The sequence below is a fragment of the Nuphar pumila genome, chromosome 7 (genome assembly GCF_984573655.1).
Source record: "Nuphar pumila chromosome 7, dmNupPumi1.hap1.1, whole genome shotgun sequence".
NCBI lineage: Eukaryota > Viridiplantae > Streptophyta > Magnoliopsida > Nymphaeales > Nymphaeaceae > Nuphar > Nuphar pumila.
In genome coordinates this window covers 110327073-110345425 of record NC_143255.1, presented here as the reverse complement: position 1 = coordinate 110345425, position 18353 = coordinate 110327073, and the positions used below count along the sequence as shown (strand labels likewise).

The following is an 18353-nucleotide window of genomic DNA, read 5'->3' as shown; positions in this document are numbered from 1 at the left end:
CGAATAGATGCTCTTCTCATGCATTGTTGGTTCTCTTTTGTTTTCGGACGACTGTAGACAGTTGGAAATATGAACACTAGAGTCAATCCACCAGCTATTTTCAGAAATTTATAATAAATTACATTCATGATAAATAAATGACAAATTACCTTTCTTTTCTAACAATTTCTTGTACTTTATGCAATCCGTCTTCCTGTGTCCATCCTTCTTACAAAAGAAGCACTTTATGGGAGCAGAATCAGGTTGTTTGCTCTAAGATGTTTTATCTCCTGCTGACTTCTTCCTATCATTTTTCTTGAATGCATTCACTTTTGACCCTACTTTGGAGCCATAAGAAGCCATATGTGCACTTTGCACCTTCTTCCTTTTCAAACTTCTTCTTTTTTAACGCACTTGGACATAAGTTCATTGAATGTCCATTCATCATTATGTGTGTTGTAAAAGATTTTAAAAAGTCTATACTCCAAAGGTAAGAACGCCAAAATCAAATATACTAAAAATGAGTCAGAAATAGTCATCTTCATGTCATTCAGCTGAGACGCTATGTTCCTCATTTTCAAAATATGCTGTCGAATATTACCTCTTCTAGAATATTTCATAATTATAAGCTTTGACATTAGGGTACTGGCTCTGCCTTATTTGAACTCACAAATTGTGCCTCAATGGTACTCACGAATTCCCTCACTGTCTTGTAATGTGAGATAGCACTGCGAATATTCTTAGTCACTTTTGATTGCAAAAGCAACATGATAAGCCTATTCGAGCACTTTCACTTCTCAAAAGCACTCTTTTGATCATCAGTACTTTGATCAGTCAGGGCAGCGGGTTCATCTATCATTAAGGCTAGATCTAAATCCATACACCCTAATGTAAAAAGAACAGTTTCTTTCCAATCACTAAAATTAGATCCATCAAGAAAAGGTATAGAACTTGAGCCATGTAAAATTACAAAACTAAAAATTGCATGACGAAAGACATGTATCAAAAGAAAGCATATACGAGACAAGCTTGATAAAAAAACAATAAATAAAAGGCCCTGAATTTGCTTATTTTTGGGCGAGTGTAGGGGGACATCGAAATCCTACTTTGGTAAGAGCTTCGACACGCGTAATCACTATGCCTACCGATCATAGTTAGTAAAACTGAGGCTCATGTGAAGCTAGACCATCAACACATGAAACCTTTGGATACACATGTGCAATGTATCTCAACACATTTACCTCATTTTACCCTACCTAAAGTCCAAATACGATAAAACTCATTTGGATCATTTATTATTTCATGAATCTAAGTACAATAATAATATTAGCTAAATCTATATGATAGTATAATTTTTTTGACAACATACGTGTAGTCAGTCACTTTGATGACATGAATTCACTAAGTCATCTAGTTATCCTTGATGCCAATATTATACATACATTTATGCATGCATAATTACAAATAAAATGCATGAACAATAACAAAAGCCAAGCTTAAATGGGTAAAACCCTGGGTCCTCAAGCAAGAACTGGTCTGAAAGCACTCTCAACCGGTATAAAACAACCCTGAACCAGTCATCCAAGGGTTTGAATCGGTTCTGAACCTTATAAACCGGTGTCAAGTATGAACAAAAGTTCATAAAAACCCTATAACCATATGCTAAAATCCCTATATCTTCTTATATTTAAAAAATAGGGTTTTAGCATCTCATAACCGGTGCGAAACTAGAAGGAACCTGTCAAAATGGCTCTGAACCGGTCCCAGAAAGGGCCAAATCAGTCCCTGATCTGGTTCAAACCAAATAGTGCCTGAACCCTTACTGGATTCGGGTCTGACCCAGTTATAACTGGATCCAGGTCTGACCCGATTACTAACCAGATTCGGGTCTGACCCGGCATAAGACAAATCTGGGTCTGACCTAGTAAGAATTGGATCCAGGTATGACCCGGTATGAACCAGATCCGGGTTTGACCCAGTATTAACTGAATTCGGGTCGGACCCAGTCTTTTCATACTCATACTCGGACCCGGTCCGATTTCACTGATTAAAAAAAAAAATAGAAAGCCAAGGGTTTCTGTTTGCAAAAATAGTGAAAACAGGAAAGGGGGGTTACCCATTCGGTTTGTCAGCGACCGATGTCTTCTATCGACGACCCACATTGAAGCCCCACCAACGACACACACGGAGGCCAGCTGACGATGCTCCACCGACAATGCTCGTCGCCCGACATAGCCCCACGGCTGAAAGGAAATGGTGGAGTGCCCCAGATGTTGTACATCGCTGGATGGCTCTTGACGCCGGTGAATCGACCGTCGAAGTCCGCTATTTCCCGACGACACACCCTCATGGCAACCCCCATCGCCCGACAGTAGAGGGGAAGCCGAAAAAGGGGGGTTTCGCTGCCCTGGATGCCGCATGATGTCGGATGGACCACAACGTCGGTGAAGAGGCAAACAAAGGTTGTCTCTTCCTAACGATGCACCCACGACGTCCTGCAGACGACGATGAGAAGGCCCCACTGCCTGACGGTAGATGGAAAAAGGGGAAAAGGGAAAAAGGGGAGGGTTTTTTAAAACCTTTTCTGGAGGCTAGCGAAAGACGTCGGTGATGAAAAACACGGAGTCCCTGACGACGGCTGAAGCTCCTGCAGCTCGACGGCCATAGGTAAAAACCCGATCTATTATTTATTTTTTTTACTCTATCACCCCACGTCGACAGTCGCCATCTACCAGTGACACCATGTCGCCCCACGACAACCTGCTGTCGACTGCCAGCAACGTCGCCCCACGATGACTCCATTCAGTCGAAAAACACTGTCGCCCCATGGCGACAGTCTTCAGAAAAATGCCATCGAGCCCTCGCAACGGAGGCATGGCATGGGCGCGTAACCCAATGTTGGGATCTTGTGACCTACCCACAACAAAAACAGAGAAGGCAGTGTACCTGAAGAAGCCATTGAGAACCGACAACGACTGATGGTTGACGTTGATGGCTTGAACAGGGTGAACTTCGCAGTCAGATTGCAGTGCTCCAATGAGCGTAGGCTCTTTCAACAATCGGTGCGCAAGATCCCCCTTTCCTCTTTAGTTGAAAAACTCAGAAAAGGTATTTTTCTTTCTTCAACCATTTTTCTGCATTTTTTCCTCGTACGGGTTTCTCATTGATACTCGTTTATATAGCCTGTAGTAGGGTCAGTTAGTGTAACCGTTCCCTCCTTAATCTTCGGCATGTTTATTTGAAGAAACACAAAAGGGAAAGTTACCAAATTGTGGGTAACTGCCACGATGTGTGGCTTATCCCAATGCAAACATCATTGTCATTTCGAGAGTTTACGACCATAACTCCCGTATTGACTGTAAATCCTTATGGTGTTCTCTACAGTAACATCACATTGATTCTCCATTGGCTGACCATTGAAGATTGGGGTATTAAGCGTTCCTTGTCAGAACATTGGGGTTCATCCTCGCATCACGTAGTCTCATAAGACTTCAATCAATTTATTGAATTGGCTGGCCTTATGGAAGCGTCCGACCCCTCATGCAGATTTACTTGGCACAACAAACAGCTTGGGAGTAATTATAGAGTCAACAAGTTGTATAGATGATTTATAAATTATCACTGGCTCTTTCGTTTTTCTGCCTCGACACTGACTTTCCTCCCTAAATCAGTGTCAGATCATGATGTACTGCTTATCTCTGCAAATATCTGCAACAAGGCTTGAAGACCCTTCAAGTTTTTTTCATCCTAGGCCAATCTTGTTGGCTGCCAGGAAATTGTGGAAGGGCATGAAACACGCACTTTAATGGCTACCCCATGTTTCAAGTTGCATCAAAATTGGCCAATGTTCATTGGCACCTGCGCGAGTGGAAGAAACAAGTCATTGGTGATCTTCAAACTCGCAAATAACAGATTAATGTTGTCATTTCTAATCTCTAAGCTCAGGTAGACGAAGGAAATTCGAGGGCCATTAAGCAGGAATCCCTCCTTCAAGATGAGCATTCAGACGTCCTTTAAATGGAAGAAGCTAATTGGCACCAGCTTTCAAGGTGTCGATGGCTTAGTGCTGGGGACCATAACTCACATTTCTTTCATTTAATATCCAATCAAATGTTTCAGTGGCAACAAATCCTTTGGCTTCAAAAGAAGATGGATCGAGTGTGGTTGGTCATGAGAATATTTTCAGAGAGGCCTTCGAATATTTCTCTACTCTTTTCTCTAGATTTGTCAGTTCTTCATTCCTTTTTTATGGTTCTTTAGAACCCTACTCATCACAGAGGAGAATGCAAGCTTACTATGCCCTATATCTGATGATGAATTTTTTAAGGTTGTTTTTTATCTGAATGGTGAAAGCACCCTTGACCCAGATGGCTTTCCAGGTAGCTTCTTCACCTCATTCTGATTTATTATTTTCAAGGATAAAGGCTTTTGCTGGAATTGCTCCCTCTTCGTCGATGATGCTCTTGTTTTTGCAAGACAAAAAACAGTCCATCTGTAATTTCATGAACATTATTTGAGAATTTGAAGATAAATCAAGGTTTTCTGTGAGTCTAGGTAAATCCCGCATGTGTTATATCGATCAATTATGCAGAGAGCTTTGGTGGCCAAATTTCATAGTAGATTGGAGAATTGGAGCAGTCGGGTCGTCTCCATGACAGACAGGTTAGTCCTCGTTAAATTTGTCCTTGCCTCGTTCTGAGCACAATGATTTATCAAATGGAGGAAATTAATGAATCAGTTTATGTTGTGAAGAGTGCAATCAATCAAATATCGGACATAACATAATAATGTTTGTTTAGCAAAGCAGGTTTGGTTGGTTTTGTAGGTTGACTCCAATCCTTGGGTCAGATTATTTAATTGTAAATACCTTCAAAGGAACTCTATTTAGTTTCCTGAACTCGTTGCAAGAGGCTCTCACGACTGAAAAAGCTTAATTCACAGCCTTCATAGTATTCAGGAAGGCATCAAATGGCATATGGAGAATGACCAAAAAACTTCCTTTGGGCTGGATCCATGGGACTCCCCAAAGCCGTTGATCGAATACCTTGAACTGCTTATGTCTAAGTCACTGGTTCAATTTTTACATCCTCTAAGAGTGCCAGATATCCTCATCTTGGACCTTTCATTGGAAGTGGACATTCCTCACAATTAGGGATGGCAGTGGACCGGGGGAAAGCGGGGCCCCGCCTCGCCCCGTTTGGACCGGGGATGAAGGGTATGAAACGGGGATGGAGGCGGGGGTGGAGGATAAAATCCATCCCCGCCGTGGAGGCGGGGCGGGGGTGGACGTGCACTTTTCCCCGTCCCCACCACGATCCCCGCCTAATCCCCGCCCCAACCCCGCCCTGACCACTTTTCCCCGCAATATCCACGCCCCACCCCGCCTCATCCCCGTTTGGACCGGGGATGAAGGGTATGAAACGGGGATGGAGGCGGGGGTGGAGGATAAAATCCATCCCCGCCGCGGAGGCGGGGCGGGGGTGGAGGATAAATTTTTGAGGCGGGGCAGGGGTGGAAACCTTGTCCCCCGCCCCGCCCCGCCCCACTGCCATCCCTACTCACAATGTCCACTTGAAAAGGCTAATTGATTGTTTACTGAACTTTTCCAAGATGGAAATTTGTGTTGTCCCAACAGAATCAAATGGGCTGGCTCGGTTCCTTCAGATTTTGGGGTATGCAGACCATGATAAACAATGGCACAATATGAACCCTGATTGCGTTGCCACTGTGTAGATATCTTTTTCAGGTTTCAAAAAACAGGTAGGGTCTACCTCAGCCTAACCCTAGCTTTCTTGGTAAAAAAAAAAAAGCTCTTTAGTTTGGATAGGACTGAAAAAAATGCCTAATGTCTGTCAGTTTGAAGTAATGATTTTGAGCCAGGATCAGGTGCAGATGGAGAGCAGCCAGGTGGAGAGGCACACTCAAAGTGTGCCATGTGATGGCACCTCGTTCAAGCTCATTGATTTTAGCATGGCGCCTATGCTAAGAACAAAGACCAACAAACACCTCACCCTAAGGGCTTGTTTGATGGCTTGTCAAGGATTGAAAAAAAAAAACAGACAGAGCACTAGTTCTGTTCGTTCCATAACAATTGTACCAAGTTCAATGATTGTTTGAACCATACTCGGATGTTGCGTCTGAAATGTCTATTGTTTGACGATGATGTGCGAATAACTTGGACAAACATGGATAATGGGCCAGATTGCTTCATTTTGAATTGTATGACCCGATTCACCTACCATTTTACATGTTTATTATGGATTTTTGCCCTAGATATGAATCTAATTATGAACATATGTCTAAAATTATGTATTTTTGATCCGAATATGAATCTTGAATTGAATTCAAATACCATAACATAAAAAATGTACGTAAAACAAATACGCAATAATTTTTTCAATATCACAATGTTATAATTGGTATCAGATATGGATTCAATTACGAACGTATTTTTAAAATTATGGATTTTTTGCCTTGAATATAGATCTCCAATTGGATCAAAATACCATAGCATAAAAAAAAACATTTAAAATCTAAAATCTAGATTAGATCCAAAAATTAAAAAATGTTTAAAATTTAAGTAATTCAAGAAAAAATAAGAATTGATATTTTTTAATATATAAATAATTTAATCAAGATTATATTACATCTAATTATGAAAGTTTATCATAAAGAAAGAGGGGGGGAGGACAAATCTCCCTTTGATTTTTTCTTTTTAATATAGTTTCGTCCATCCTTATTCTCACTGTAACGAGAGGGTGAAACAAAAATTACATAGAAATAAGGACACGACAGGCACGTTTCGCGCGTCTGCCAAATCCAATATTTGTCGAAAACACTGTCTCCAGCCCAATTTTTGTTCTAAATCATGCTGAGACAGTGCATCAAACATACCCTAAATCGCCAAACGAGAAAATCAGACCAGATATACACATGTACTTGCAGTCCTAAGGTCTCCAAACCCAACCCGAACCCGAGGTCGAACTTCGAACAATCAACCGCGGCTTTGAAGAGTTTTAATCGGACCAGGCTGTAGAAACCCATCCTGACTCAGCTCCTTCACAAGAAAGGGCACCCTCCTGGGGCTGACCCGTCCTGTTGGGATCGACATCCCACCAATATCGATCGCTCAGGAGAGAGAGAGAGAGAAGAGGAAGGAGGAGGCGCGTTTGAGAAGAGATCCCTACGGCAATTATCTTCTCTAAGAATCGATCGATCGTCTTCCCCACGAGCTGCAATAGTCTTCCTGTAGGAAGAATGGCTTCCATGTATCACAGTGGAGGCCCCGGAAGGCCACCCGCACCCCCTCCTCCCTCTGCCTTCCCACCCCAACCACAGCAGCCACCACCACCACCCTCTTCCTTCAGACCCAACCACAACCCTCCTCCTTCCCTCCCACCAAACCAATATCCTCCTCCCCACCACCACCAACCATACCACCCTTCTTCCTACCACCACCCTGGTGCACCTCCTCCTCCTCCACCAGCCCCTTCCCACAATTTCAACCAAATCCATCACAACTACGGATCTTCCCACTTCCCCCAGCAATACCCATATCCCCATCTCCCCCCACCTCCCCTGCAACCCCCTCTCCAACCATCCAATAACCCCCAACTCGTCCCTCCCCCTCCCCCTCCGCCTCCTTCTTTGCCTCCACTTCCCCCTCCTCCTCCATCCAACAATTCTCAGCATCTTCCTCCTCCTCCTCCTGCGCCCCCGGCGCCGCAGTACTATCCCTCTTCGCAGTATCCCCAATACCCTCCTCCTTCTTCCCCTCCCCCACCACCTCCATCATCTCCTCCGGCCCTGCCCCCACCTCCCCCGAACCCACCTCTCACTGCTGCTCCCAAGCCAGTCCAGCCCCCTCCGCCTAAGCAGAAGGAGCGTCCTGTGACCGTGCAGAAGCCTGGACGAGGCGTGCAGCCTGCGGCCAGGGTGGAGACGGAGGAGGAGAGGCGGATTCGGAAGCGGAAGGAGTACGAGCGGCAGAGGATGGAGGAGAAGCAGCGGCGATTGATGAAGGAGTCGCAGGCGACGGTGCTGCACAAGACTAACTTGTTGTCTTCAGGTGCCAAGATGCACGGCTCTGTTACCGGATCACGGGGCGTGGAGAGGAAGGCTCCGTTTCATGCGGCGGACAGGGTGGATAACAGATTGAAGAAGCCCACCACGTTCTTGTGCAAATTGAAGTGAGTATGTCTTGAACCGATGTTTCTCTTCATTGAAGTCCCAAAGGAATAATGACATCCTCCCATTAAGTGTATTATAGTATATTTAGCACTTCTGTTGGTTTGAGATGCTGCACATAACCGTTTCTTGCTAGTTTCTAGTCAAGATTCGATACCCAACTAATCAAAACATGTATGGTGATGATTGAACTGACACCAACTTATTAAAACATGGCTAAGGATGATTAGATCACACCAATTTATCAAAATTTATGTTGTCTGAGTTAGGATGAGTTTTGCAAAGAATGGATTTGACATATTGCATGAGTTGTAGTCCACACTGATATGCTATGTTGAGTAACTAGAAGATTATGGGCTACAGTAGCAGCTGGCTTCCTTAATATGAAACCAAAGTGCTTGTTATTTTGGTGCGCTTTTTTCACTTTCTTACCTGTTCAAACGGGCATATGAGTGCACCTTCAAGTTACTTGCCGGTTTGTTACTGTATTTTTTCTAGCTGTTGAATTGTTATACACATTGGTTAGACATTGGAAATTTATTTGATAAGTGGCTGAAAAGTAGTTTGGGGGACTAGATTCAGATGAGTTGTTAATAGTCAATTTTGCTTGAACAGTTCATTTCTTTTTAACCCCTATACCCATGTTAGGCACATATTCAGTCAAACAAGATGCAAGACACTAAGTGTTTTCTTAGCTTTCTCATACACATAGACACAAAGGAATGTGTATTGGTTTCATTTAGGTCATCGATGCAATGCAATAGAAGTGAAAAGGATAATATCTCCCAATCAAATGATAGCTCTAGTCACCAATATCTATATACAGGACATGAAGCTTGTCTTCGTGGATCTTGTTTTAGTGTTACTCATGGAGGAGGAAGAGCACATTTGTTGATTAGCAATTTGAATAATATACTTCTGCTGCAATACAGTCAATAAGGCAAAGTACTGAGAGTTTACAGGAATAACAGAAGTCCTAAAGCTTTCTGAAAATTGCTGAAGTGATCTAGTTGTCTATCTAGGGACATGAGGAAGGGATAGCTCCAACAAGATGGTGATATTGAACACTTTTGCAGTCCATCCTGGTATGGTTTATGCACTGAAGAAGCTTTTTGTGTCAAAATGAATGATGCAACAGAAGCATAGTAGTAGTGTAAGAATGTGCCAAACTCATGATTTGTTGAAATGAAATAACCTTAATGATTGTAATATTGTATGAACCGTGCATGATGTGTTTGCTGTTGACTAGGAAGGATGTCTTGCTCTTTACCGTTTAGGACGAGTGAGTCACCTAAAGGAACAGGGATGCTGTAGATGAACAATCGCCTAACATATTACAAATGCAGTTGGCGTTAATGTATCTTACTATTATCAGAAGAACTACAAGGCAAAAATAGTGCTCAGGTAGTTGGCTCCTTCTATATTAATTATATGGTAAATATTAAAAAAAGACTGTGAATTGGAAAGGGTAGGGGCTGACAAAAATCTGACTTATTCTGTATTTGAGTGGTCTAAAACTGATTGATAAATTAAGAGAAAAAGCCATCCAACTACTTTTTTAGAACTCTCACTGGTATGGCAGTGGAATTACTTATAAGTAGCCAAGTTCAATTGTTGTATTCAGTGATCTCACATTATTTGTCAAGAGTGACATGAGAGTCATGTCTGGACTTGACACTTTGTGGAATAGGGCAACACAGTCAGCAGCATGGACTTCGGGTGGCTAGTAGTCCTCGAAGACTTGGTCACTAACTTGAGTCCTCCAACGTGCAGTGGAGTGGCTGGAATTTATACAAAATTTGGCCTAGTCAGTGTAAAGACTCTAAACTGAGTGCATAGTCTTTGGTCATCAGGGTTGAATAATCAATACATGCTGACTTAGTTTATCTTGCATGAATTGGTTGCGAGTTAACTGATTTGGAGCAGGTCTGCTGAGTAAGTGTGCAATATTCCTAAAAAATTCAGTTCAGCCTGTTCCATGGTAGATTCATACTTTTGACTTGACTTGAGACATCTCGGAGTCCAAGTTGACAAAAATGCTTCATACCTAGGCATTTAAAATTGGAATAGTTTTATTTGGTTAAGACTTAAGAGATATATTTTAATTTTTTTGACATGGATCACAGTAGTTCATGAATGTGACAACATATGCCTCTTCTCTTGTACCTCACTTCGTTTAGTAAAAATTCTCTTTCTGCTGCTTTAGGAGGGTAAAGAAATCCATTTATGATGCTCTCTCTCTCTCTCTCTCTCTATATATATATATATATATATATACACACACACGGGTGCTTCTATGGTGGTACCATACACCATAACTTATGGTGGTACACACTTGATTTACATAGATCTATGCTCCAAATGCAAAATCTAACATTTGGATCATGCTTAACATGTTCTATTTACTATTTCCAGTGTTAAAGTTGACTGAACTATGATGTTTTATACCATTTCTAGACCACCCTTATTTTCATGAATTGTGAGCTGTTGATTTTCATTGTCTGAAAAGTAGGATCTTATAATGTATTAGACATGATAAAACCTTCTAACATAGTAAATAAACCATTCTAAACACATCTGTACGGTTAAATCTACCATTTGACGGTTGGATCTATGCAAACAAGAGTGTGTACTACTGTAAAGTATCATGCTACAGAAACACCTTTTATTTTCCATATATATATATATATATATATATATATATATATATATGCACCGGAGTGCAAACCGAGATTTTCATTGGTTCTTTTGTTTTTTTTTCTTAAATTTCACCAAACGGACATGATCTACATGCTTGGTTTTATAGGGACTGGCTCTTGGATTATCTGATTGAGATAAAAGCAAGATCTTTTAAGTTTTGAACATCAACGACTTAGAATTTTCATAACTATTCATGCGTCTAAAACTAATATTTTTTCATCAAAAGTGCATGATCCAACAGTCTGTTCCTAGAAAATGGACCGTGCCGAACACATCTACATGGTTGGATTTGCAAAACAAGTGTCATAAGTGCCTAGTTCACACTCTGGTTTACATATTTCCATTTATATATATCAGTCACATATATCGGCAATATTTTGAAAATATCGCGATATGATGGAAAAACAATATTAAGGTAAAATATCACAATATTTTCAAAATATCAGAAATTTATATATATCACAATATTATCAATTAGTTTTACTTTTTATTTATTTTTTACATTTTAAATATGTTTTTCTTCTTTCTTTTACATATTTTACTTATTTCTTTTATTATTTATGTACTTTTTTGTTAAACATGATTTTTTCTTACTTATTTTGGTTATTTTTTAAGTCTTGAGATTTTCTCGAGATTTATCACCAAACCGATAATATCGCGAGAAATAGCCTCGCCGAGATATAGCCGATACCGATATTTGTGACTACGATATATATATGGAAATGGAAACCTATAAAATGGGCACGATGCTAAATCAAACATGCTAATCGATTTTCGGTGTTTATTCGAAATTCTGACAGTACAGATGTGGTCTATATGCTTGTTTTTATAGGAATCACTTCTTGGAGCATTTGATTTTGATGCATGGATTGGTTTTTATAAGGTCTCAAAAATCAACAACATACAATTTTCATAAATTTTTGAGTCACCATATACCATTTTTTTCATCCAAAATGCATGATCTAAGTGTTGATTTCTAGTAAATCAATCATGCTGAACACATCTTTGGGGTCAGAATTTAAAAAAAAACACCGGATATCCATTAGCATGTTTTATTTAGCACCGTGCCCATTTTGTAGGTTTCCATTTCCCTATATATAATACAATATAATATAATATATCTGTGTGTGAGTGTTTTATTTTAAATATTTTTAGGTTTATGTTGGTACGCCAGAAGTTTACGTTCTTTTTAATGAGTTGTTTTCGTTTTACTTTGGGAAAAGAATTATCAGCATCATCTAATACTTTCCCCACATGAGGCCAATTGCTATGAGAAGGGAAGAAGCGAAAACAGTATATCTCTTTTTTCGGCATTTGTTTACTAGGACTCTTTAGAGATATAATTCTAGAGCAGTTGAGCCTTGATAGAAAGTTTGGACAAATCTTGTTATCTTAACCGCAGGGATCTTGGGTAGAAATCCCACCCTGTGCTATTTTCCATATTGGCTCTAAAAGGGAGGAAAAATCCATGGCTTGCTTGTATCTTTTTATGTAGTTGATGTTAGTTTGCTAGTTTCATATTTCAAGAAAAACTCTAATCTTGTTTTCATTCTTATTGCCAATTTGCCATCATTCAAAATTTTTCTTTGTTATACTGATTCCTATTGGTTATTTTGGTCATCTAATTTTCTTTGGTATATTTTTCTATGCTTTTTGCTGCATGAAGATTCAGGAACGATCTTCCAGATGCAACTGCACAACCAAAGCTATTAACCATGAGCACAAACAAAGATCGGTATGTTTATTCGATCCAATATATTATTCAGTCACTTTCCACCACCTGAGCATACTTCATCTATTGATTCCCTATTGAATTTTAAATATTTAAACTGTTAGTACTTAAATTTGTTTTTGCTGTGCTATATCTTTAGAGGATATATTCTTTAATAACATCGATAAAAGTGCTTTCTATCTGGTTCGTTGACTGTATAGATGTTCTATTTGTTAAATACATGCACAAGCTACTGGATGAACATGGATTGATGCACGCTCTGTTAAACTATTCATGGTTACATATGTACATGAGAAGATCTTAACTTATTGTGATTGCTCATGTTCATCATGACTTGTGTGGAGACTGCTATAAATTGGCAGATTCTTCTGTTTGGTGTTCTTGAACAATCAGAAGTTAGGCTTTGTGGCCTCTGAGTTGTTTGATCTTGTACTGTAAGCGAATCCCTACATTAGAGCCTTAACCCAGAATAAGTAACTAGTAACCACAAAACTGTTTCATTCTAATTTCCCACAGAAAAGTTCATGTTTGAAAATGATATCACAATGATTCAAAACTGAAGTTAGGAATAATCATTAACAAACAACAAAAAACATGAAAAAAATAGTCTATATTTAGTTAACATTTTGGCGTATCTCGGAGCATCCAAGAAATGTGAAATCTTTACGGTGATCACCTAGGAATTGAACTGTGTTGGGTATGCTTGTGAATTGTGATAAGCATCTCGAGCTTCCTGTTATTGTTTAAACATTGAGGGTTACTTTTTAAACTATCCCAGCCTGTAAACACCCCAAATTTTTCAAATCCATTTCGGATCCCCCCTTTTACATATGCCAACCCCTTTTGAATTCCTGATTCATTCAAAAGTATATTTGAATCAATTCGTGATCTCGAGTTCATCTGATATCCGAGATCCAACTTCATTTCTTAAGTTTTGATCTAATATCTAAGATCTGTTTCCAGGTTTGATCTAATATCTAAATCCGAACTCCATAATAGGCCTGAATTTTTCATTTTTTTATAAATTCATTCCCATGGTTCAAACCCAATTTGAACTAATTTCCCTCATTTTGATCTGTAATCGAGATCCAGATCCAAATCTGATTTTTATTCAAAACCTCAGATCTAGATCCTTTTCAAAATTCAATTTTTATCCTAATTTTAAATATTAATTCTTAAATTTGAAATTTAAGTCCATCATTTTGCAAAAATCTTTTGAAAATACCATGGATCCAATTCATAATCCAATTTCAAAATACCAAAACGGATCCAGATCCAGTTTCAAAATCCAATTTTTATCTTCAATTAAAAAACAATTCTTGAATTTCAAGCCCCAAATTCAATACTTTTGCAAAATTTCTCAAAATTCAATCTGGATCTGGGTTTTAACTTAATTTGGATTCAAAAATCAAATTGGATCTTGGATCCAATTGAAATCTGTTATTTTCAAAATCCTCCTTTTTATTTATATTTTATTTAACTTAGGTTTTTAAACCTATTAAAATCATTAAAAAAAATACATTTTTAAAGAAAGGTTGCTGCCTCAACCCAAGACCCTCCAGAAAAAGGGGAAGAAAAGGAGGGGGAAATAAAGGAAGAAAAAAAGGAGGAAACGAAGGAGGAAAAAAAGGAAGAAAATGAGCAGAAAAGAAACAAGAAAAGAAGGAGAAAGAAGAATAAGAAGAGGAAGAAGAAAGGGGGAACAATCAGCGATTGGTGGTCAACAGTCTCTCTCTCTCTCTCTCTCCTTCTTACTTGGAGTTTACGAAAATTTGAGAGAAGTTTCCAGCCCTTTCTTTCAGACCCCTTCAGCCAATGTGAGTATTCCTCTTCTATTTCTTTAAATTTCTTGTCATAGCATGATTAATAGATTAGAATCTGAGTTTTCATCTTCCTATTTGTTGCATTTTAATCTCTGTTTAACATATTTTGATTGAGCCAAAAGAATTGAAGTGGTTTGATCTTTTTAGATCAAATCCTTCTTTCAAATGGGCTACAACAAGTTAGATTTCAAATGGGCTACAACAAGGGAAGTTGATTGGTGTCTCGAGGAGGATTCAGAATCTATGTGGAATAAGATAGCGGGTGGCATGAGAAAGGTGGCTAAGGAGGTATTGGGTGAGTCTAAAGGCGGTGCATCGCTAGGTAAGGATACATCGTGGTGGAACGAGGATGTCAAATTAGCTATTAAGGTTAAAAGAGAATGTTATAGAAATCTAAGTAAAAATCGTGATAATGAGAATTTGGAGAAGTATATGATAGCAAAGAAGGAAGCTAAAAAAGTAGTTCGGAACGCGAGGGATAAGGTATATAAGGAAGTTTATGACAAGTTGGATACCGAAGAGGGTGAGAAGGATATTTATAGGCTTGCAAAGATGAGAGATATGAAATCGAGGGATTTGGGTATGGTTAGATGTATCAAAAATGAAACACAAAGGGTTTTAGTCAAAGATGAGGAGATTAAGGAGAGATGGAAAGATCATTTTGATAAGCTATTTAATGAAAGTCATGCTCAGGATCCTGGAGACTTTTCAATTCCTTTTCATGAGATGAATCGTGACTTCATGCGCAAGATTCAAAAGAAAGAAATTGCAGAGACTTTGAACAAAATGAAATCAAGAAGGGCAGTTGGCCCAGATGGTATACCTATCGAGGCTTGAAAATGCTTGTGAGAGAAAGGTTTAGAATGGTTGACAAATCTTTTTAACTTGATTTGACGAACAAATAAGATGCCTAATGAGTGGAGGAAGAGTACTTTGGTGCCTCTATATAAGAATAAGGGTGATATACAAGATTGCACAAACTATCGTGGTATAAAACTCATGAGTCATACTATGAAACTTTGGGAGAGGGTGATTGAGTCTAGGTTGAGGAAGATTGTCATGATATCGGAGAATCAATTTGGTTTTATGCCTGGAAGATCAACTATGGAAGCTATACATCTTCTTAGATAACTTATTGAGAGAAATAGAGAGAGGAACAAAGATTTGCATATGGTTTTTATTGATTTGGAGAAAGCTTACGATAGAGTACCTAGGGACGTTCTCTGGTGGACATTGATGAAGAAAAGTGTTTCTCTCAAGTACATTAGTATAATTAAAGATATGTATGAAGGAGTAGTAACCAATGTCCGCACTTGTGGAGGGGTGACAACCAATTTTTCTATAACGGTTGGGTTACATCAAGGATCTGCTTTAAGCCCTTTCCTATTTGCTATAGTGATGGATGAGCTTACGAGATCAATTCAAGAAAATGTGCCGTGGTGTATGTTGTTTGCTGATATTGTTTTGATTGATGAGTCTAGAGCTGGGGTTAATGCTAAGTTAGAATTATGGAGACAAACATTGGAAGCAAGAGGTTTTAAGTTGAGTAAGAGTAAGACAAAATACATGGAATGTCGATTTAGTAAGCAACAAAGTAGTGATGGGAGTGTAGTGAAGCTTGGTGAGCACAAAATACCGGTGGATGATTCTTTCAAATATTTGGGATCTATCATTCAAAAGTATGGAGAAATTGATGGAGATGTAAATCATAGGATAAAGGTTGGGTGGATGAAATGGAAGAGTGCAACTGGAGTGTTGTGCGATCGTAGAATGCCATTGCGGTTGAAGGGAAAGTTTTATAGGACGACTATTAGGCCCGCTTTACTATATAGTATGGAATGTTGGGCTGCCAAGAAACATCATATTCAAAAAATGAGTGTATCTGAGATGCGTATGCTGAGATGGATGTGTGAAAATACAATAAAAGATAAGATTCAGAACGAGGAGATACGTAAGAAGGTAGGCGTTGCACCCATTGAAAATAAGATGAGAGAGAATCATTTACGGTGGTTTGGACATATTCGACGAAGGCCTAATGATGCTCCAGTTAGAAGTATGGAGAAATGGGAAAATATATTAGTTAAAAGAGGTCGGGGTAGGCCTAGGAAGACATGGATGGAGGTGATAAGTAAGGATATGAATGCTTTGAACCTCACCGAGGACATGGCATTGGATAGAAATGAATGGAGGAGAAGGATTCATGTGGAAGACCCATAATGATTTTCTTTGTTGGTTCATATCGCCGACCCCAATTGTTTTGGGATGAAGGCGTAGTTGTTGTTGTTGTTGTATTTGAATTTGGCTACCGACTAGTCAGATTCAGATTCAGGTATGTCGGATTACATCCGACCCATTGACATCCCAAACACCGATGCATGATCGCCTGCTAACACGTGGTGAAGATGCACTACTGGAAGATAAGCAACAAGGAGCAGTCATATTCCTTGACCTAATTGGGAGTATGATACAATTTCTATCATGTGAGTGCAATTATAGCAACATACAGAGATCAAGGGACAGAGTAAACTTGTTTCACGTAACTACTTATGATTGTTCATGGTCTGTCCTGTGTTGTATCTGCTGTCATATTGATAATATAGGAGAAATGATGATAATATACTGTCAAAAGTAATAGTGGAATTCAAAGTATATGCACATTCAATGATTTGAGTACACAATTGAACATCTCCAAGTAGCATCCCCATGTGTGAATCATGGAGAATTCGAATCTACCCGTCTGGGTATTATGGCGAAACTGAAGTACATTTGTGGCCAACTTATGAATCCAAACAGTGAGGCTTCGTTTGGGAGCCTTGAAGTGGAGGCGTGTTGTCGTTTTTCCAGTGTGATCTCATGCTTTTTGCTGTTTGGGAGCAGTGGTGTTGCCAAAACACTCCATTGGGAATAGAATTAGCAGCCCCAACACCACATTTCAACACCTTTCACAGAATCACAATAGGATGTTTTTGGCAACTCCATCTTCAACACCACATTTTTGGCAAAACACCTTTCACAGAATCACAATAGAATCACTACTGGATAGAATGTGACAGTGAGAGTAGGTTGAAATTATTGGTGAAAAAGGTGCAGATCTGCAAATAAAAAACTTTTAAGAAAGATGGAGCCAAAATCAGGAAACATGATATGTGGAGGAAGAATTGCCTCTATGGATAAAGATACAGGGCAAAATAATTCATTAAAATCATTGAGTGAGAGAAGATCATTTTGGGATGTTTGGATACACTCACCTCACCAGAAAAGCAGGACAAGCAGGGAAATTCACATTTTATTTCAGAATTCAGGGTGTAGTTTCCATGCTAGTCCTGTTTTCCAGATAAGTGGATGCATCTAAGCACTCCTTCACTTTGAAAGGCAAGTGTTCTTTTATAACTAGAGGAAGTATAGTAAAAAACAGAAATTGTTTACCATGGTTGTAATCTATAAAAAGAAATTGTTTGTTCTAACCATACAAGCAAAGAATAACAAAAAGAGTGCTTGATCTGTGCTTGTCTGTGGTGTGGAGAATTGTCCTGATTGCTATAGAAGGATGGATCTGCTAAGCCATCCATGAAAGAAAAAATGATGGGTGTCCACAGAATTGGCAAAAATGATAACTGAGTTAGAATTGACAGATTACTAAAAAAGCGGAAGCTTCAGATGTCATACTGAGGAAATCTTCATATTCATTCATTAAAATATCAACAATATCATAAATCCAAAATGTGCAAATTGAGAGTATAATATGTGAGAGAGTATCATCCTGTGTGAACCACCCACTGAAAGCCCAAAAAAGTATACATCCCTTCAGCATTAAAAAACATGAATATACTAGGAGAAAGCACAAAATCCGAAATAGTATCACGACAAAGCAAATGCATCATCTCCTCGAACATAGTGTAGTAGCTCTTTCACGCACCGCTAGTTGCTGCACC

The 18353-nt window shown here is 39.2% G+C and overlaps 1 protein-coding gene across 1 annotated transcript in view; it reads left to right on the top strand.

Annotated features, from left to right (window-relative positions):
• The first annotated feature begins 7076 nt into the window (after window positions 1-7076).
• The window catches only part of LOC149832910 (protein PAF1 homolog), a 37065-nt gene continuing 25788 nt past the window's right edge, over window positions 7077-18353 (top strand). Inside the window, exons 1-2 of the mRNA XM_090014775.1 lie at window positions 7077-8168; window positions 12533-12601. Of these exons, the coding sequence (XP_089870901.1) occupies window positions 7237-8168; window positions 12533-12601 (1001 nt within the window). The 5' untranslated portion in view covers window positions 7077-7236. The remainder of the gene's footprint in view (window positions 8169-12532; window positions 12602-18353) is intronic.